The sequence below is a fragment of the Leptopilina boulardi genome, unplaced genomic scaffold, assembly GCF_019393585.1.
Source record: "Leptopilina boulardi isolate dan_hultmark-lab unplaced genomic scaffold, ZJU_Lbou_2.1 LbouV2_354, whole genome shotgun sequence".
Taxonomy (NCBI): Eukaryota; Metazoa; Arthropoda; class Insecta; order Hymenoptera; family Figitidae; genus Leptopilina; species Leptopilina boulardi.
In genome coordinates, this window is record NW_026137923.1 from 206,557 (window position 1) to 224,387 (window position 17,831).

Genomic DNA, 17,831 nt, shown 5'->3' on the forward strand with positions numbered 1-17,831 from the left:
ACAATTGAAAAAATTAGTTTGTGAAAATTACTGGAAAAATATCAAATTTCTAAAAATGCTACTAAAGTTATCATTTTTGAAATTTTCAATTCAAACTTTTTGCTCCTTAAAATGATTGTCTTAATTTTTTACAATTGAAAACCTCTTAAAATATATTCATTAGAGTCAGGGAAAAAATTAAAATTCTATTTGAAAATTAGGGAAAAACAAAAAAATTTTGTGACAAGCCTGAAAACATTCTTTATGAATTCTTTATGAAGAAATTGATATTCATTAATTTAGAGTAAACTGCACAATTATTAAAAACAAATGTTTGGATTTATCTAAATTTAATTATGCCACTTTTATCGTAATTAAAAATATATATTTAATTTACAATCTACAATAATTTATTTTTAATTTTATATATATATATATATATATATATATATATATAAAGTAATGAGTTCTCATTTTTAATTTAACCGCTCTCTTGTCATTTAAATGCCTAATAATAACAAAGTCAAGCGAGAGATTTATAAACATTTACTTAACATTTATAAAAGAAACCAACTTTTAAATTATAAAAAAATAATTTCAAATTCATTATAATTAAAGTAAAAAATTTACATTCAATGCTAAAATTAATTAAAAATAATTAAATAAATTTTGAAAAATAAGAAATGAACTTGACTATCAATTTTTTTGTGAATGCGCAAAAGATCAATGTTGCTTTCTGCGCAACTACTGAAGTATATATGTAATTATATGAAAACAATAACAACAAAATATCAAATAGACACTAACAATCATTTGAATTATAAAAATAATTTTCGTTTATCTTAAAATTTGACGATATTTAAAAAAAAAATTAAAAATAATTTCATCTCGATTTTTTTTTCTGTAAAAAGATTCACGTATACGGACCTGCGTTTTGGAAAATATACAATGGCCGCTCGCGCTGTTTGCTGTAATTTGGAGCTGTGTGTTAAATAAATGTGAAATAATGTGTAAGTGTAATTGATAAAAAAAAAAAAAGAAAGAAAAAGCGTCATGATTAAAGAAATGGCGAATGATGAGGCTGTTCAGGCAACAAATGATGATGCAAGTGAATGTAAAAAATATGCGGTTCAGTGTGGATATTGGTCGGATCCATTTATAAACTATTTCGTCAAGCACACCAACAAGAAGACACCAGAAATTAATCGTGGATATTATGCTAGAGTTAAGGGAGTTGAAGTGTTTATTGATAAATTTCTAAAGGTAAGTGACCGCTTTATATCAAATCAAATCTAAATATATGTTATTGTGGATTAAGCATAACCTCGAAAATGAACTTTTCACGGCTACAGCTGATTTACTACTTGAAACCTTGACCTGGCCCTGCCCTATTTTCATGTTGAGATCTTCCTTTATTGTAGATTTTCAATATAGGTCAAACTCGTGCTTTTACTCTGCGAAATATAATGTTTTTCTTTTAACTCATGATTATAAATAAAAACTTTCGAATTTTTGTTCGCCGACAATGAGTTTTCGTTTTTGCGTTGCATTTATATCATTACAGAATTTTATTTTTATCTATTACTTTATATTTCTAAATAATGCAATTTTCTCTTATTATTTTTATTATTAACGAAAGAAAATTTTATTCATTAGTTTTAATTGTTTATGTTAGAAAAATTTATTAACCAATTTTAGTTAACAAAAGTTGTATTAAGCAGCGTGTTACTTTTATTGATTGTATTGTTTTTTTCTTCAATTGTTAGTTACTAACTTCAATTGCTATTATTGATATATACTTCCGTTATCTCTTTTTAAATAATTGTTTCTAATTATAATTTTTGAATTAACTTATTTTCTAGTTATCAGGAGGAAAAGGTCAAATTATAAACCTTGGCGCAGGTTTTGACACTCTTTATTGGAAACTCAAAGATGCTGGAAACAGTCCAGTAAATTTTATAGAACTAGATTTTTCCAATATCACTGCGAAAAAATGTTACCACATTAAAAAACAGAAACAACTGATAGATAGGCTTAATACCGAAGGTAAAATTATTTAATTTAAATTCGTCATTAATCTTTATTTTGTTATCAATTATAAATCTGTAAATTATTTTAATAAAATTTCAATTTTTATTGGTAAAAAATTTTAAACGTTTTTTTTTTTCTATTTAAATTGTAAAATAGAAATTTTAAAGATTGTAATAGAATAATAATTTTAGATGGAGAAATAAGATTTTCCTCGACAGAATTACACGCCGCCAATTATCACTTAGTTGGAGTAGATTTACGTCATACTTCAGATTTGGCGAATAAATTGTCACAAGCCGAAGTGAATTTCAATTTGCCAACATTGTTCCTCGCCGAATGTGTTCTCGTATATATAGAAACAAATTCGGCATCGTCACTTTTACAATGGTTTGCTGGAAAGTTTCCCAATAGTCTTTTTATTAATTACGAGCAAGTAAATATGCGTGATAAATTTGGACAAGTTATGCTCTCTAATTTACGTAGCCGCGGTTGTCTTTTGGCTGGAGTTGAAGATTGCGAATCTTTGGAAACACAACAAAGACGGTAATAAATTTTATTTATTTAAAATTAAAAATATTTTTTTTTATATTAAAAATTTTCTCTTGTTTTTTTTTAGATTCACAGTGAATGGATGGGAAGGATCAAATTCTTGGACGATGGTGGAGGTTTATGATTCTTTGCCTGAAAGTGAGCGAATTCGAATCGAAAGAATAGAACTTTTAGATGAAAGAGAATTGCTGACTCAACTTTTGCAGCATTATTGCATCGCTATCGCTTGGAATGGACCGATGTTTAAAAATCTCTCCATAGCTCAGGGTTAGGCCTACCCCAATCATCACAGTTACTCCAGGTAGTGACTTTTATTGATTATTATAATAATAATATTATTATTATTGAAAGAAAATAATGTCAGCGTCGAACGCAAAAAACAAAAAGAAAATTACTTATTTTTTTCAAGCAGCTATTTAAGTAGCTTGATTAGTTGCGTCCTTTAATTTTTTTAATTGATAGTAGAAAAGAAAAAAAAAACAAAGCAGTACAGACTGATTTAATATTTATTAGTTAAGCTCAACGTTTAAGGAAAGGACCGAATATGAAAAATGCAGATACCATAGAAATAGGAGAAAATTAAACTATTATATATATAAATTTCTCAAAGAGTAAAAATATATATATATTTTTTTTTTGCGGAACGATATAGTAATAAACGTGATAAAAAAAATTAACTTACACTAAATTTTAGAAATTTTATTTTACTTTTTAATCGCACAATCGTTTGAGTTCTTCTATTTCTATGTGAATTATTGCCTTCCATAGAAGATTCAAATTCAATGGGTGAGCTTCTTATTGGAAAGAATTATAATATATGAAAATGTTATTTATTCTGGTGGAATACTTACTGTGATTGTTTTCAATTTTAACATAACTACTTCTCAAGTATGGGCCAAATGCTCAAAATAAAAAAAAAAGAACCTTTAAAATTATGTAGTTTTAGTATGTACTATAAATATAGTATTCATTTATAATCTAGATTTTGGATATTTCAATCATCTCTATAAGAAAGTAATTTTGAAAATTAATTATATTTACATAACCTTTAAAAGGTGTAGAAATTTGAGATGAAAGTGAACGTATTATTTTACAAAAGGAGGACAAAAAAAAATTTATGCACAACGAAAGTAAAAGAAATTTATTAAATAATGGAAATTTCATGAAAAAATTTTTAAAAGCGTCTCCATCTTGAATAGAAATATTTTTCTTTTAAAATTGATGATTTTTATTTAATACTTTTTTCTAATTTAATTCAATAATTTTGAGATAAAACAATTTTTTTCTTTTAATGTGATTATTATTAGAAGATATGTTTTTAAAGCTTTTCGTCCATTAGAATCGTTTCTGTACATACAAAATAACAAGCTGAAGAAATTTAGAAAAATTGCAATTCAATTTCTTCCATTTTATAATATATTTGTACTTTTGCTGATATCATGATTTAAGGTTGTTAATCATCAACAGTCTTTTCTAAAAAAAAAAAAAAAAAAAAAAAAAAATAATGTTGAAATTTGGAAATTATTTTATAGGTACTTTTATTTAATTTTTATTTGATTTTATTTTTGTTTCAGAGAAAAGTTTACTTTTCACCAAAATCGAATAATTTTTTAAAACTTAAATTTTTTCCTTTATTTAAAAAAAATTATTAATAATTTTATGTTCATATTTAATTTCACAGTGGATTTTTTTTCAGTTTCTAACATTTATTTTTTGGTAGAGACTGTCGCAGGTAAACCATCTTAATGATAATGATAAATTGCATTCTCATTCAGGGAAACCAGGGTTGTAAAATCTTTCAAAGAAATGTTCTCTTTAGAAAAGCAGTGCTGAATCAAATTCAAAACTATTTTTTTTAAGCTTAGAAAGCTAAAGAATACACGTCAAGTAATATAAATACTTAACTAATTATATATTATATATATATATATATATATATATAAATTATTAATAATATTACCATATTATATTTTCAAGTCATTATAGACGTGATACTTGTAAATATAATTAACTGCTATTGAACTGATAATTGAATAATAATAATAATAATAACGATTGACATATATAGTAATTAATTATTATTAATGATCATTATTGATAATTAACAAGTAAATGAAGCATAATATATTATTTAATATACGTATAAATAATATATTATTAAAATAATAATAATACATTATTTTAGAACCAAGTGGAGAAAAGAATTTTTTTTCTCAGATTCAGCTCTGCCAGGGAAAATTATTTTTAGCTTACACTCCTGGAGTAACAAAATTGAAAAAAAAATTATTATATCTTTTTCTGAAAAATTGTGGAATGCAATCATTGTCTCAATAATTATTCAAACGGATAGACATTTAATTATTATTATTCATCGTCTCTACATGTAGAAAGAATGAGGAACTTTTCATACTACTTTTATGATAATTACGTATCGCTATATTTGGCAAATTGTCGTTTTAACACGTCATATGTTCATTGCAAGTTAAAATTTGAGAAACAGACATTATTGAATTGTACATTATTAATTAATTAATTATTATTATGAATAAAATCTTTAAGTAATTTTTAAATTTATAATTTTTTTTTTATACTATATTTATTTACTGTCAGTGGAAAATATTTTAATGTCACAATTAGAGGGAACTAATTAATTTTTGCAAATTATTTTCTAGTCTAATAATTAATTTTTCGAAAACTTTCTGATTTTCCAATACATTTTATAAAGATTAATTTTCAATTTACAAAGAATAAAATTGGAAATACGTAAAATGTAATTTGTGTCTCAAACTTGACTTGAAATTAACTTATTTAATCGCTATTTACTTGATGTTTCTGCATGATTAGTCATTTCTCTGAAAATTAAAAAAAAAAAAAAATGAAGAGACATTTATAGATATTTCGTGTGCTTCCATGTCGATGAAAATATTGTAAAAGTTGTTTAACTCTATTATTTTTTTCTTATTATTATTATTATTATTAAATCTTCAGACAAACTGCAATAAAAATTAATAAATCATTAAAATAAAACGAAACAAAAAATGTTAGTATATATATATTCTCGACAAATTGCGATGTGATATTCTATAAACTTAATTTGATGAAAAAAAGAGCTGTAAAAAAGAACAAAATATCTTTTAAAACCGTGTGATGATCAATTATGTAAACATTTATTTTAGTATTCTGTGATTGGAAATAAGTAAAAGAAAAAAACGAATAAAGATTTCGAAATTCAGTCACTGAATTTATTTATTTACAATATATTGTGTATTTATGATTTAAAAAAATATTCTTAAATCGATTGTTAATATCATTTTGAATTAATTCGAATAAAAAAAAAAAATGTAAAAAATATTATTAAAGATAATTACATATTATGGGCGCTGATTTTTAAAAATATTAATATATACAAATACTTTTTTTTATCAACAATTTCTTAAACTCGTAATTAATTTCTGTTATCACTTCTAATCATCATTCATTATTTAAAAATTAGTTATAAATTTCCTTTATAAATTGACATTTCGTATAGAGAAAATTGTAAAAATATATTTTTTTTCTCTTATATTATAGAAAAATTATTCGATTAAAATTAATTTAACACAGTTTATGTTTCGTTCCAGACGAACTATTCCAAATAATGTTAGTTTATCATTTAAATTACATTAGAATTAAATTTAGAAATTTAGCGGATTTACGTGTGCGCAACCGCCATTTTCACAAACAGTCTTTGAAATTTTTCCTAATTTATTAAAAACATCCAAATGCTTGCCGCTGTTGATGATTTTCAAATTGTAAGCAACTCGACTCGATGCCTAGAATATAAAAAAATGAATTCGGTTAAAAAAATATTGAAAATTTGTTTCCTAATGAAAATTTTTCTTTTTTTTTTAATATAGTGTAAAATTCTCACCTCTGCACACCATGTTTGGGTCATTAAAATTTCATGTTGAGCGCTTGGTAAATTTTTACGCGCTGCCATACTTGCTCGACTTAAAACTACTGACATCGTATAAGTATCAATGGCAGCTTGTGCTATTCTATTTAAAATAAATTGCTCGTCCACTATTCCCTTTCCGTATTTGATAAGTGAGGATTCTATCGTTTGACCAAACGATTCTATACTCTGAAATTGTAAAAAGAAATTCAAAAATAGAAGAAAAAAAGAAATAATATGAAAGAAGATAACAAAAGCAATCGAAAATTAAAAAGCTAACCTTTGCACAAAGAGAGGCACTCTCGGATAAACTTGGATGGACCAAATGAGTGAAATTAGGTAAACTACTGAGACCCACTGCTCTCGTTGCTCTTTTCGCAGCTGCCTCGAAAATTAAACCTAAATTCGCTGTAGGATTTTTAAATGCTCTTTGAAGCTCCTTCAAGTGACCTCCTGCATATTGAATACCAGTTAAAGCAATGAAAAGACGAAGAATATCGTTAGTGCCTTCGAAAATTCTAAATATACGTATATCACGCATTATTCGTTCTAATCCGGCAGATTTCATGTAACCCATTCCACCAAGAATTTGAATTGCTTCATCGCAAACCCACCAGGCAGCATCCGATGCAAATACCTATGAAAATAAAAATTATAAGAATAAAAAAATTCAAAATCTCAAAAAAAGAGGTTTTTTTTCCATAATAAACTCTATTATTATTCAAAATATTTACTTTTGACACGGCAGCTTCTAGATGATAATCCTGACTGCCCTGGTCCATATTTCCCGAGATCATATAAGCAAGTGATTGTGTAACATATTGCAACATTGACATTCTCGCAATTTTTTCCTGTATCGAGCCATAATTATCAATTGTCTTGCCAAATTGAACTCGATGTGTCGCATGTTCTACGGCTTTTTTTATGCAAACCATTTGAGTTCCCGATAAAGCAGCAGCCATTCCAAATCTTCCATTATTCAATACATTCATGGCAACCTAAAACAAATTATTTAAAAAAAAAAGAATAACATCTTAAATTTCATTAATAAAAATTAACAATTTAACAATCATTAAATCTCACTTTGAAACCTTCGCCTTCCTTAACCAAAACATTTTCCACTGGTATTTTGACATCGTCAAAGAAAATTTCCGTTGTATTGCTACATTTTATTCCCATTTTGTCTTCGGGTGGTCCAGAAGTGACACCGCCAAAATCACGTTCCACAATGAAAGCGGTAACTTTTTCTTTTTCAACACCACTCACAGGATCTTTTACTGGTGTTTTGGCAAAAACTGTCATAATATTTGCTAGACCACCATTTGAAATCCAAATTTTACTTCCATTAAGAATATAATGCTTTCCGTCTACTGATTTTACAGCTCGCGATTTAATTGCACCTGCATCAGAACCACAACTCGGTTCAGTGAGACAAAAAGCAGCAAAATCACCAGCACAAACACGTGGAAGATATTTCTCTTTTTGTTCTGGTGTTCCAAACAAAAGAATTCCCTGTTAAATAATAAATTCTATATAAAATATTTCTTTAAATTGAAATTATTCAAAAAAAAAAAAAAAAAAATTAACCTTGAAACCAATGCTTTGATGTGATCCCAATGTAATACCAACTCCAAGATCATTTTGTCCAACAATTTCTACGCAACGACAATATTGAGTATTATTGAGGCCAAGTCCATTAAATTCCTGTGGTACTTGAAGACCAAAAGCACCAATTTCCCAGAGAGCTTTCATTGTTTTTTCATCAATCGATGAATTTTTATCATTTGCAACAGGATCATTAACTTCCTGTGAAAAATTCAAATTCCCTTTCACTATGATAAAAAAACGTAATTAAATTTAAAAAATTGAAAATTACCTCAAAAAATTTCTCAACCGGATCAATAAACATTTTTAAAGTTTCAACTTGATCTTCATTCAAAGGTTCCGGATAGGGAAATACTTGCGATGTTTGCAATTGACCTCGAAATAAATTCATCGTGAAGGATTGAGATTCTTTTTTGGACGCTTCTGCCTTGTCGCTTTTCACAGCCTTTGGCACTGATTGTGTTGCAAGACATCTGTTTAATTTAAAATTCAATTATTAACAATATATTTGAAATTTTTCTCTCAATAGTGACAATTTTTATAGAATTTAAATAAAAATAAATGTCAAAGGAAATTCAATAAATTATTAAATTCAAAGTAAAGAATTTTTAAGTTTCAAAAATTTTCAAAAATAGAAATTTTTTCCACATTAATAGAAGATTAACACCTATTTTAAAATTAACACATTTAATTGTTATCTTCAATTAATAAAAATAAACTTCCCGTTATTGATAAAATAATAAGATTAGAAAACTAGAGAAAAATTATCTAAATATACAAGGAGGTCAAAGTCCATGGATGTATTTTAATTCTCACGTTTGTAAAAAAAAAATTGCACAGAATTTATTGAAATTATTATTTTAAAATAATTCTATATTGAAAAATAATTTTATTCTTTAAAAAAAAAGTATTTTTGTATTTATTTAAAGGAACAAGGTTACAAAAATTAAGAACTATATTAGCAAAGGACATATTCATTTGTATAACAAAAAAGAAATATGACAAGTCATTATATGAAAAGTGATATAAACAATTGAGAAACAATTAATTACTCAATTCATTTCAAATATTGTTGACAATGCTGAATGAATTATTGTAATTTGAATAGTAAAAAGTGTTTAATAATTTTTACAATTGAAAAAGAAATTATACTGTATAAAATAAGCAACAAGTCTGTTTGCAGAGTACAGGTTTTAAATTATTAGAAATCTTACCTTACAGATCCGTTGATTAAAAATTTGTTAAAATTTTTGGATGCAGTCGTAAGTACGCTTGAAATACGAATCATGATTGTTGTCACAAGAATTAAAATTAGGTAACAAAACTGAAAAATGTGGAGATAACAAAGTTGATGTTTTGTTACAGATGACAGATGTACAACTACACACGAAACTAACTCACACAATTATAATATGTACTATTAAAGGTCAAATACAGAACGTCATCTACTAACACATTTATAAATGTCTTTAAAAAGTGTTACAGAGGCGTATATGTACAAACTTAAAAAAAAAATTAACTTTTCTATCTTTATTTCTTTAAAATCAAAGTTTATTCAAATAAATTTAAATAAATGAAAGTAAAAGTATATATTATGCTTTTATGTACAAAACCTTCAAATTTTAATTGTTATCTTTTTAACAATAAAAGAATTGCAATATTATTTTTGTGACACTCAACTATTTTTCATAGGTACGTAAGTGTGTATTTTTAATTTGAAGATGGCGCTGCTGTGTAAGTTCAAAGTGTGGTAAATTCAAATATTATTTTAAAAAAAATTTAATTAATCAATATTATTTCATTTGAATTTATCTTTTTGATAAACATTGTAAAATTAATTGTGTTTTTTTATCTTTTTGCTTATTTATAATCTATATATTAATTGTGAAAGAATTAAAGCATAAAAGAAATGAACGAAATAAACAAAAGTTTATCTTTTAAGGTTAGGAATTTAAGATGTCAAAATTAACAAAACTTTTCATCCATTGAATTTTCCACTTGCAAAAAAAGTGAATATTTCTTTAAATAAGTAAAATGATTACACATTTTTAAGTATCAATAACGAGTTTCTGATTTTTATGAATAATAGTAATAAGATTTATAGTTTATGTCTATGATTAAAATCTTTAATTTCAATGTTTTTCTTTAACCGGCATTTTGTTCCTTTGGCGGGAGAAATTTATGTCAAAAACAAATTACAAGAAAAATAGTATTAAAATTGAAGGTAAATGCACAATTTATTTATTATATATTTAGGAAATTGTTTACAGTTATAAATAAATAAATAAAAATAAGAAATACTCATATTTAAAATAAATAAAATAGATTTAACAGTTTTAGGTTATGTTTTAAATTTTTTCTTAATTAGTTATTATCTTTCAGGTAATTCTATATATATATATTTATAAATAATTGACTATTTTTTAAAAATGGAAACGCCTGAAAATTTTCCATTTCCTTTTCCACCTTATCCCATTCAAAATCAATTTATGAAACAACTTTATCAGTGTCTGGAAAATAGTAATTTGGGGATTTTCGAAAGTCCCACCGGTACTGGAAAGTCACTTTCCATAATTTGTGGTGCAGTAAAATGGCTTTTAGATCACGAATTAAATGAGAAAAATATTTTAAATAAAAAAATAATGGAAATAAATGATAAAATAGATGAACTCACGAAAGAATGCGGTAACGATTGGTTTTCACTGCAGACTCAACAATTAGGCTTGACAAATGAAAGACAAATTTTACAAGCAAAATTAGATGCAATAATGAAATTTGAAGAAAAGAAAAATAAATTTAAACAACGTTTAAAGCAAGAAGAGAAAACAAAGAAGCGTTACGTGAAACCTAAAATTCCTGTAATTTCCGAGAAAGAAAAACTCACAACTCACAATGAAAATTCAATTGAAGATAATAATGATGAAGATCTCCTTCTAAATGAAATGGATTCCGAATCTGATGCATCCGATGAAGATGAATCTTTAGAATTGTATAAAAATTGTAAAATATTTTTTTGCTCAAGAACTCATTCACAACTTTCACAATTTGTTGGAGAATTGAAGAGTAGCCCTTATTCTGAAAGTGTTTCGGTTGTTCCTCTCGCTTCGAGGTAAATAATTTCCTTTTAACTTTAGTTAAATTTTCAAAATCCTATAAAAAAAAAAACATTATAAAGTTTAATGAAAAATTTAATTTTAAGAAATTGATAAAAATCTCTAATAATTAGAATTTATTTTTTCATTTACAGACAAAATTACTGTATAAATAAATCCGTGAAGAAACTTCGAAACGTTAATATGATTAATGATCAGTGTTTACAACTTCAAAGGAAGAAAACGACTTCGAAAAAGGAGAAGACTTTGAAAAAGATGAAATCAACAAGTGGCTGTCCATTTAAACCTGGTGATCAAGAACTGTTGCTAGCGGAAATTTTAACAAATATACAAGATGTCGAAGAAATTGCTCATAAAGCCGAAGAAATAAATACATGTTCTTATTATGGATCTAGAAAATCTGTTGAAGACGGACAAATAATTTTAGTTCCATATAATTCAATTTTGCATAAAAACACTAGAGACAGTTCTGGAATTAATTTGAAAAATAATATACTAATAATTGACGAAGCGCATAATCTTTTAGAAGCAATTGAAAGAATGCACAGTATTACAATTAATGGAAGACATATTATTCATTGTTACAATCAAATTTCTCAATATCAAAAAAGGTAATAAATATTTTAAAATTCATTTAAGATAATTAAAATTTGTATTCTCTATTTTTTTTTTAAATTCTTAAATTATTCCCTTTTTACAGATTTCAAGCTCTCTTTTCTGCCAAGAGTGTAATGTATTTAACACAATTAAATTTTTGTTTAAAGAAACTCATGAAAATGCTAGGAGGTAATTTTAAATCACAACCAAATGATAGTACAAGTAAAGAAGCATTATCTAAACATTATACTGTGAGAGACTTTGAAATGATTGCTGAACTTGATTCTGTTAATATTTTTCATTTATTAGAATTTATAAAAAATTCGAAACTCATTCATAAATTGCGAGGATATGCAGATAAATATGAGAATGGAGTGATAATAAATACAATAAGTAAAAAAGAAACTGGAGTAAAGGCATTTTTAAATAAATTACAAGATAAAGATGTCGTCGAGGAAATAGAAACGAAATTAATTGAAAAAGAGAGTGAAGACTATAACAGTAGTCCTTTAATATTAATAAACAGTTTTTTGGAATATTTACTAACGAAAAATGCTGATGGACGAATATTTGTTACGCCTGGTGTGACAGTTGGTCAAGGAACTTTGAAATTTCTTCTTCTTAATCCCGCTGCTCATTTTCATGATATTGGTATGTTATTTAATTTTATATTATTTAAAAAAAATTGTTGAATTTGGAAATAATAATTACTTGAAATAAAGTATGTTAACGTTCTTGAATTTTGATTAAAAAATGTTTCATTTACAGTGCAAGAAGCAAGAGCTGTGATTTTAGCTGGAGGTACAATGGAACCTATGTCAGAATTTAAAGAACAATTATTTATTGGCGCCGGAGCGAATCCTGAAAGAATAATGACTTTCTCATGTGATCATGTAATTCCAAAGGAAAATATTTTGACAAATGTAGTTACTAAAGGACCCACAGGAGTTGAATTTGAATTTAATTATCAAAATCGAGGAAATGATAAAATGGTAATTTTTTTATCACGTTAGTTTATAAAAAAAATAATAATTCGATGTGATAATATTATTTACATATTATTTTTTATATAAATTAAAAAAAGATTTAATTTTAATTAACGTTAAAAAAATGAATTTTTTTTCAGATGAGTGAATTGGGTCGCACTTTACAAAATATTTGTAACATTGTTCCAGCTGGAATTGTTGTATTTCTGCCGTCTTACAGTTATGAAGAATTGCTTTACAAATATTTAGAAAATTCTGGTGTTTTGGCTAAAATTGGTGGTAAAAAATGCATTTTTCGAGAACCAAAATTAACATCACAAGTGAATCAAGTTTTGGAAAAATATGCACAAGCTGTGAAAAATCCCATAAAACCACAAAATGGCTCGTTATTATTTAGTGTTGTTGGTAAGTCATTTTTTTTTTCAAATTTACATTTTTGAATTATTTAAAAGTAAATCGATTAACATGAATTTCAATCAATTAGGTAGAGAATGTAACAGTTCAAATAAAAAAAAGTAGTCAATTTTTTTAAATTCCAAAACATTTATTATTTTAAATTATTAATTTCAGGTGGTAAATTAAGCGAGGGTTTGAATTTTTCCGATGATTTGGGAAGATGTATTATTGTCGTGGGAATGCCTTATCCAAATATTAAATCACCTGAACTTCAAGAGAAGATAAAATATCTAAATGAAAGTGTGGTAAGCTCTTAGGAAATTAAATTACAGTAATTTATTTTGTTATTATACTTTAAATTATTTAATTTATATTTTGAATTATTTTCTAATTTATTTGATTAATTTGTTTTTAGTTAATTCGATTTTGTTTTATCTTCATTTAATTAAATTTAAAGTCAATTTAACGTAATATTCTTAGAAACCGGGAGCTGGAAATATTTTTTATGAAAATTCATGTATGAAAGCTGTTAATCAATGCATTGGTCGTGCCGTTAGACACAGTAGAGATTATTCAACTGTTATTTTACTGGATAAACGTTATTCAAATAAAATTAACGCACTTCCCGGCTGGATTCAACGTACAGTGGCAATTAATACTTCCTTTGGATCCGTTATTGGAAGCATGGCTAAGTTTTTTGCCGGAAAAAAAGCATCCAATTAATCCAAGTAATTTCAAGCAATTAAATTGTTTATATTTATTAAATAAAAGAAAACAAAGTTTAAATACCTAATTAAAGTTACTTTACCAAATTTCTAAAAAAATAAGTTTTACACTAATTAGTAATTTTTTAGATTTGATTTTTAATTAAATGAATTTTTCAGTTTTTGAACAGTAATTTTAATTAATTCTTAATTTTCAATTAAAAATTCATTAATAATTTTAATTGAACTCAAAATTGTTTTCTATTAATGTAATCTTTTATTTCAGTTATTAGAATTGTTTATTTATTTCATATTAAAATTAGAAGTTGAATTAAAATATATATTATAGATAATTTTAAAAAAATGTATATATATATATACACATATGTAAAGTGCGGCTTTCACTTGCAAATTTATTTGAAATATTTATCACTATGCGACGTGTGTCGTGAGTACGTAGTTTGTATTTGGAGTGCAAAATGGCAAATACGTAAATTTAAATATGGAGAAATTTCACGTAACTAAGTGAGAGTACTGCTTAGCCTTTTTTTAATTCCAAGGTCGAATGCCGAAGAAATAGAATATAATTATTTTCCTTTTTTTTTGTAGAAGAAAAAAAAATTATCAAATTTTGAAAGAATATTACCTCAAGGAAAATTAAGTTTCCTTTCAAAATAATTGTTTATATACAGTATATATGAAAAAAAAAAGAAATTCAGAGAAGACCGCATAAGACGATTACAGATCTTCCATGACCTAGAGAGGAACAATCATGTGAAAGTGTTTCGCTTTCGTTCACCATCTCGTAAAAGTTTATTAAACTTATTTATATCGTAAACGACCGATTAATTGCCATTATCAAAAAAAAAAAAAACTTTGTAATACCTTCTACTTTTTTCCCAAAATTCTAACTTAAAAAAAGTGATTTATAAAAACAAATTATTTTTATAATTTTTAAAATCTTTATTTAGAATTCCTATTTTCAGATTAAATTTATTCTTAAGTTATTTAAAAATTTCAAATATTTTCTAATCTAATTCACACTATTAGTGTTTTTAGTCTAAATTTTGAATTGAAATTGAGTCAATTTAAAGCTTTCTTGCGTGAAATCGGAAATAAATTTTAAGTGTTATGGCAAGTCAAAAAAAGGGAAAGTAAGCTGCAAGAGATGAGAAAAAAGTGGTACAGGTAAAAGTAAAAAAAATATATATGTAAAGAAATAAATACAAAATTAATTATATTTCTTTAATTGAATTTCTCTGTTTTAGGTGATATCTAACAACTTGTGAAAATAATTAATTCAGGCCATGGAGTGGCACATTTTTTTTTCATTTTCGTGAAGGAGGAGGTGGAGGAAATTTTTTTTTCTTAAATGGGAAATTAATTATGAGACTTGGTCCAGCAGGTGAGAGTGAGGAGAAGACATGACAAGGAAGAGAGTGTCTTGGATGCTGGTGGTTCAAGTCCTCATCAGTAGTCAACCGCATCTCGCGGTGCTCTATTCACATGGCCCATAAAGAAATAAAAAATTTCACCGGCTACTCTCAAATACATTCGATATAAACATTCAAAATTCCGCGAAAAAAAGAAATTCAACTGAAATATTCATAGCTCGAACACATTTTAATAGACGTGCAAAAAGTGATTTTTCTTCAAAAAATATTTAATTATGTGCGCTTGTGATTAAAAAGGAATATTTCGAAGCAAAAAATAAAAAAGTTTTTAGAAGAAACCGAAACTTTTTTTCAATGGATTTAAATAATTTTGAGAGGAATTCTTTGCTGTAGAAAATTGGTGAGTATTTTCGATTTGGAATATTTATTTTCATTCATTTTTTTAAAGCAATCAGATTTTTCTAATTATTGATAATCGGGATAAATATTTTAAAAACGAATTAAAAAATTTTTTAATTAATTTTTAGAGAATTTATAGGTTTTTTAATATCTCTTATATATTTTTAATTAATAAAAAAAACAAATAAAATTTAGTTTAATTTTTTTAATGTAAAAGTAGATATAGGTATTATTTATTTATTTATATTAAATAACACAATTTTATATTGATATTCATATGATAATTAAATTCATTTTTCATATTCATTAAAAAATTAAACAATAATTTTATTTTACGGGCCTTTGTTAAAAATAATAAAAGAAGAAATTTCCAAATCAAAATAAATAAAAAGTTAATTAAAAAAGTATTAGGTTTCGTAAAATATAATTTTTTTTTTTTTTAATGTGACATATATTCGAAATCATTGTTATGAAATATGTACTTTGTTTAAAAATTTGTTGGAAACATAATAGGGTAATAAAAGGTAATCTATTAGAAAGAAATGGTAATTTTGTCTTTTGAAATATTGGAAAAAAAACGAAATGAAAGAAAAATTAGAATTGATAAAAAAAGTTTTGACAATACTTGATATGTGATTATAATAATATTTTGATACCTTTAATATATTAATTGATAAAAGTAATATTGAAAGTGTTAATTTATGTAGAAATTAAAAAGTGTTAATTTATTCAAAACAAAAAAATAAATGTTTGTTATGAAAGTGCTAGATAATTTTAATAAATGAATAACGCTTGAATTGACGCGTAAAATTGCCCTTGATATTTCTCAATGTTAAGGTCTTTATCCTTTCTCCTTCACAGACATGACTGCATTGTTGAGAAATGAACAGACTGCTTTTTATGAAGTTTTCCTTTTCATTGACTCCGAAGCTATCATTGAATCTAGTTGCCTTGTTGAAAGAAAGTGTTTTGCTTCTCAATAATTAATCAATATTTCTTTGATAATAGAAAGCAGAATAGTAAAAGATTCTTTGTATCAAAATTTTTTCATTCAATTTTTGTTTTTTATTTTTTAATTTTTAAACTGTTTACTAAAGAATTATTCTCCACTTTCATTTTTTATCGTAATTTAAAAACTTTTTATGATCGTTAATTGTTATTATAATAAATGATAAATATTAATTAATATTATTACTAAATAAGATAATTATTGAAATATGAAGAAAACAAAAATTTAATTTTTGGCACAAAGTTTATTTATTTTTTGTTATTTTTTTAAAACAAATTATATAACTCGAAAATTTGAACACTTATAAAAAAATAAAAAATAAACCTTTTTTTTTATAAAGATTTTGTCATTGGTAAATTTCACATGGAATCGCTCATATATTGATATGTAATTAAAATTTTTTTTACAATAATTACAATAGATTTGAAATAAAATATTTTCACTTTCTCTGGCATTTTAAATGGACATCAAGTTTCAAGAATGAATTTTCTTTTCAACGTTTGAATATTAAATAGAGAAATTATTGTCGTTATCAAACGATTGTTTTTTAATTTTTCGTTATTTATTAAAACAGAAAAAAAAGAAAATAATTGTAAACACAAAATGAATAATCAGTATTTGCAAAATATTCACGTATTCGAATTTATAACTGCAATTTTCTTTTTCATCAATTATAAAAAAAATTATTGAATTATTTAACAGTAATGAATTAATATTTTTTTTAATAAAAGATTTTATTAATTTTTATAACAATTTTCTTTCTGTATTAAAAAAATTCTTTTTTCAAAAAAAAATTTTTTCTTTTCAAAGAAAAATTTTTCTTGATGAAAATTTTTCTAAATTTTAATTAATGTGTTTGTTTTTATTTTAAAATCGTGTGTAAATAAAAAAAGAACAATAAAAGGAAAGTTGAAGAATAAGAAAACTGAAGAGAAAAGTTGATGATTCGGAGAGCCGCGAGGTATATAATTTAATTTTAATTAAAAGTGAGAGAGTGAGAGAGAGAAAGAAAAATCTGTTGTGCTTTTATTTATTTTTATTTTTTTTTATTTGAATACAAAGACTTTTTGAATAGACATAATGTCACTACTGTCGAAAGTTTTGCGGTGAACTTTCACTAAATCCTAAAACTATA

General features: G+C 24.9%; 3 protein-coding genes across 3 annotated transcripts; 2 read left to right on the forward strand and 1 right to left on the reverse strand.

Annotated features, from left to right (window-relative positions):
* Window positions 1-908: 908 nt before the first annotated feature.
* Window positions 909-3,647, forward strand: LOC127286426 (leucine carboxyl methyltransferase 1). The gene is made up of 4 exons (XM_051312850.1): window positions 909-1,242; window positions 1,842-2,025; window positions 2,202-2,553; window positions 2,627-3,647. Exons 1-4 carry the CDS (start codon window positions 1,033-1,035, stop codon window positions 2,829-2,831), a joined length of 951 nt encoding a protein of 316 aa, XP_051168807.1. The 5' UTR covers window positions 909-1,032; the 3' UTR covers window positions 2,832-3,647.
* Window positions 3,648-5,773: 2,126 nt separating this feature from the next.
* LOC127286425 (very long-chain specific acyl-CoA dehydrogenase, mitochondrial) lies at window positions 5,774-9,508 on the reverse strand. The gene is made up of 8 exons (XM_051312849.1): window positions 9,313-9,508; window positions 8,370-8,571; window positions 8,081-8,299; window positions 7,577-8,005; window positions 7,228-7,491; window positions 6,774-7,130; window positions 6,470-6,682; window positions 5,774-6,371 (listed from the first exon to the last, which is right to left on the reverse strand). The coding sequence occupies exons 1-8, from the start codon at window positions 9,384-9,386 to the stop codon at window positions 6,234-6,236; spliced, it is 1,896 nt and encodes a 631-aa protein (XP_051168806.1). The 5' UTR covers window positions 9,387-9,508; the 3' UTR covers window positions 5,774-6,233.
* Window positions 9,509-10,050: 542 nt separating this feature from the next.
* Window positions 10,051-13,976, forward strand: LOC127286427 (ATP-dependent DNA helicase DDX11). The gene is made up of 8 exons (XM_051312852.1): window positions 10,051-10,322; window positions 10,481-11,207; window positions 11,346-11,822; window positions 11,912-12,459; window positions 12,577-12,800; window positions 12,935-13,199; window positions 13,365-13,495; window positions 13,671-13,976. Exons 2-8 carry the CDS (start codon window positions 10,528-10,530, stop codon window positions 13,911-13,913), a joined length of 2,568 nt encoding a protein of 855 aa, XP_051168809.1. The 5' UTR covers window positions 10,051-10,322; window positions 10,481-10,527; the 3' UTR covers window positions 13,914-13,976.
* Window positions 13,977-17,831: the final 3,855 nt, after the last annotated feature.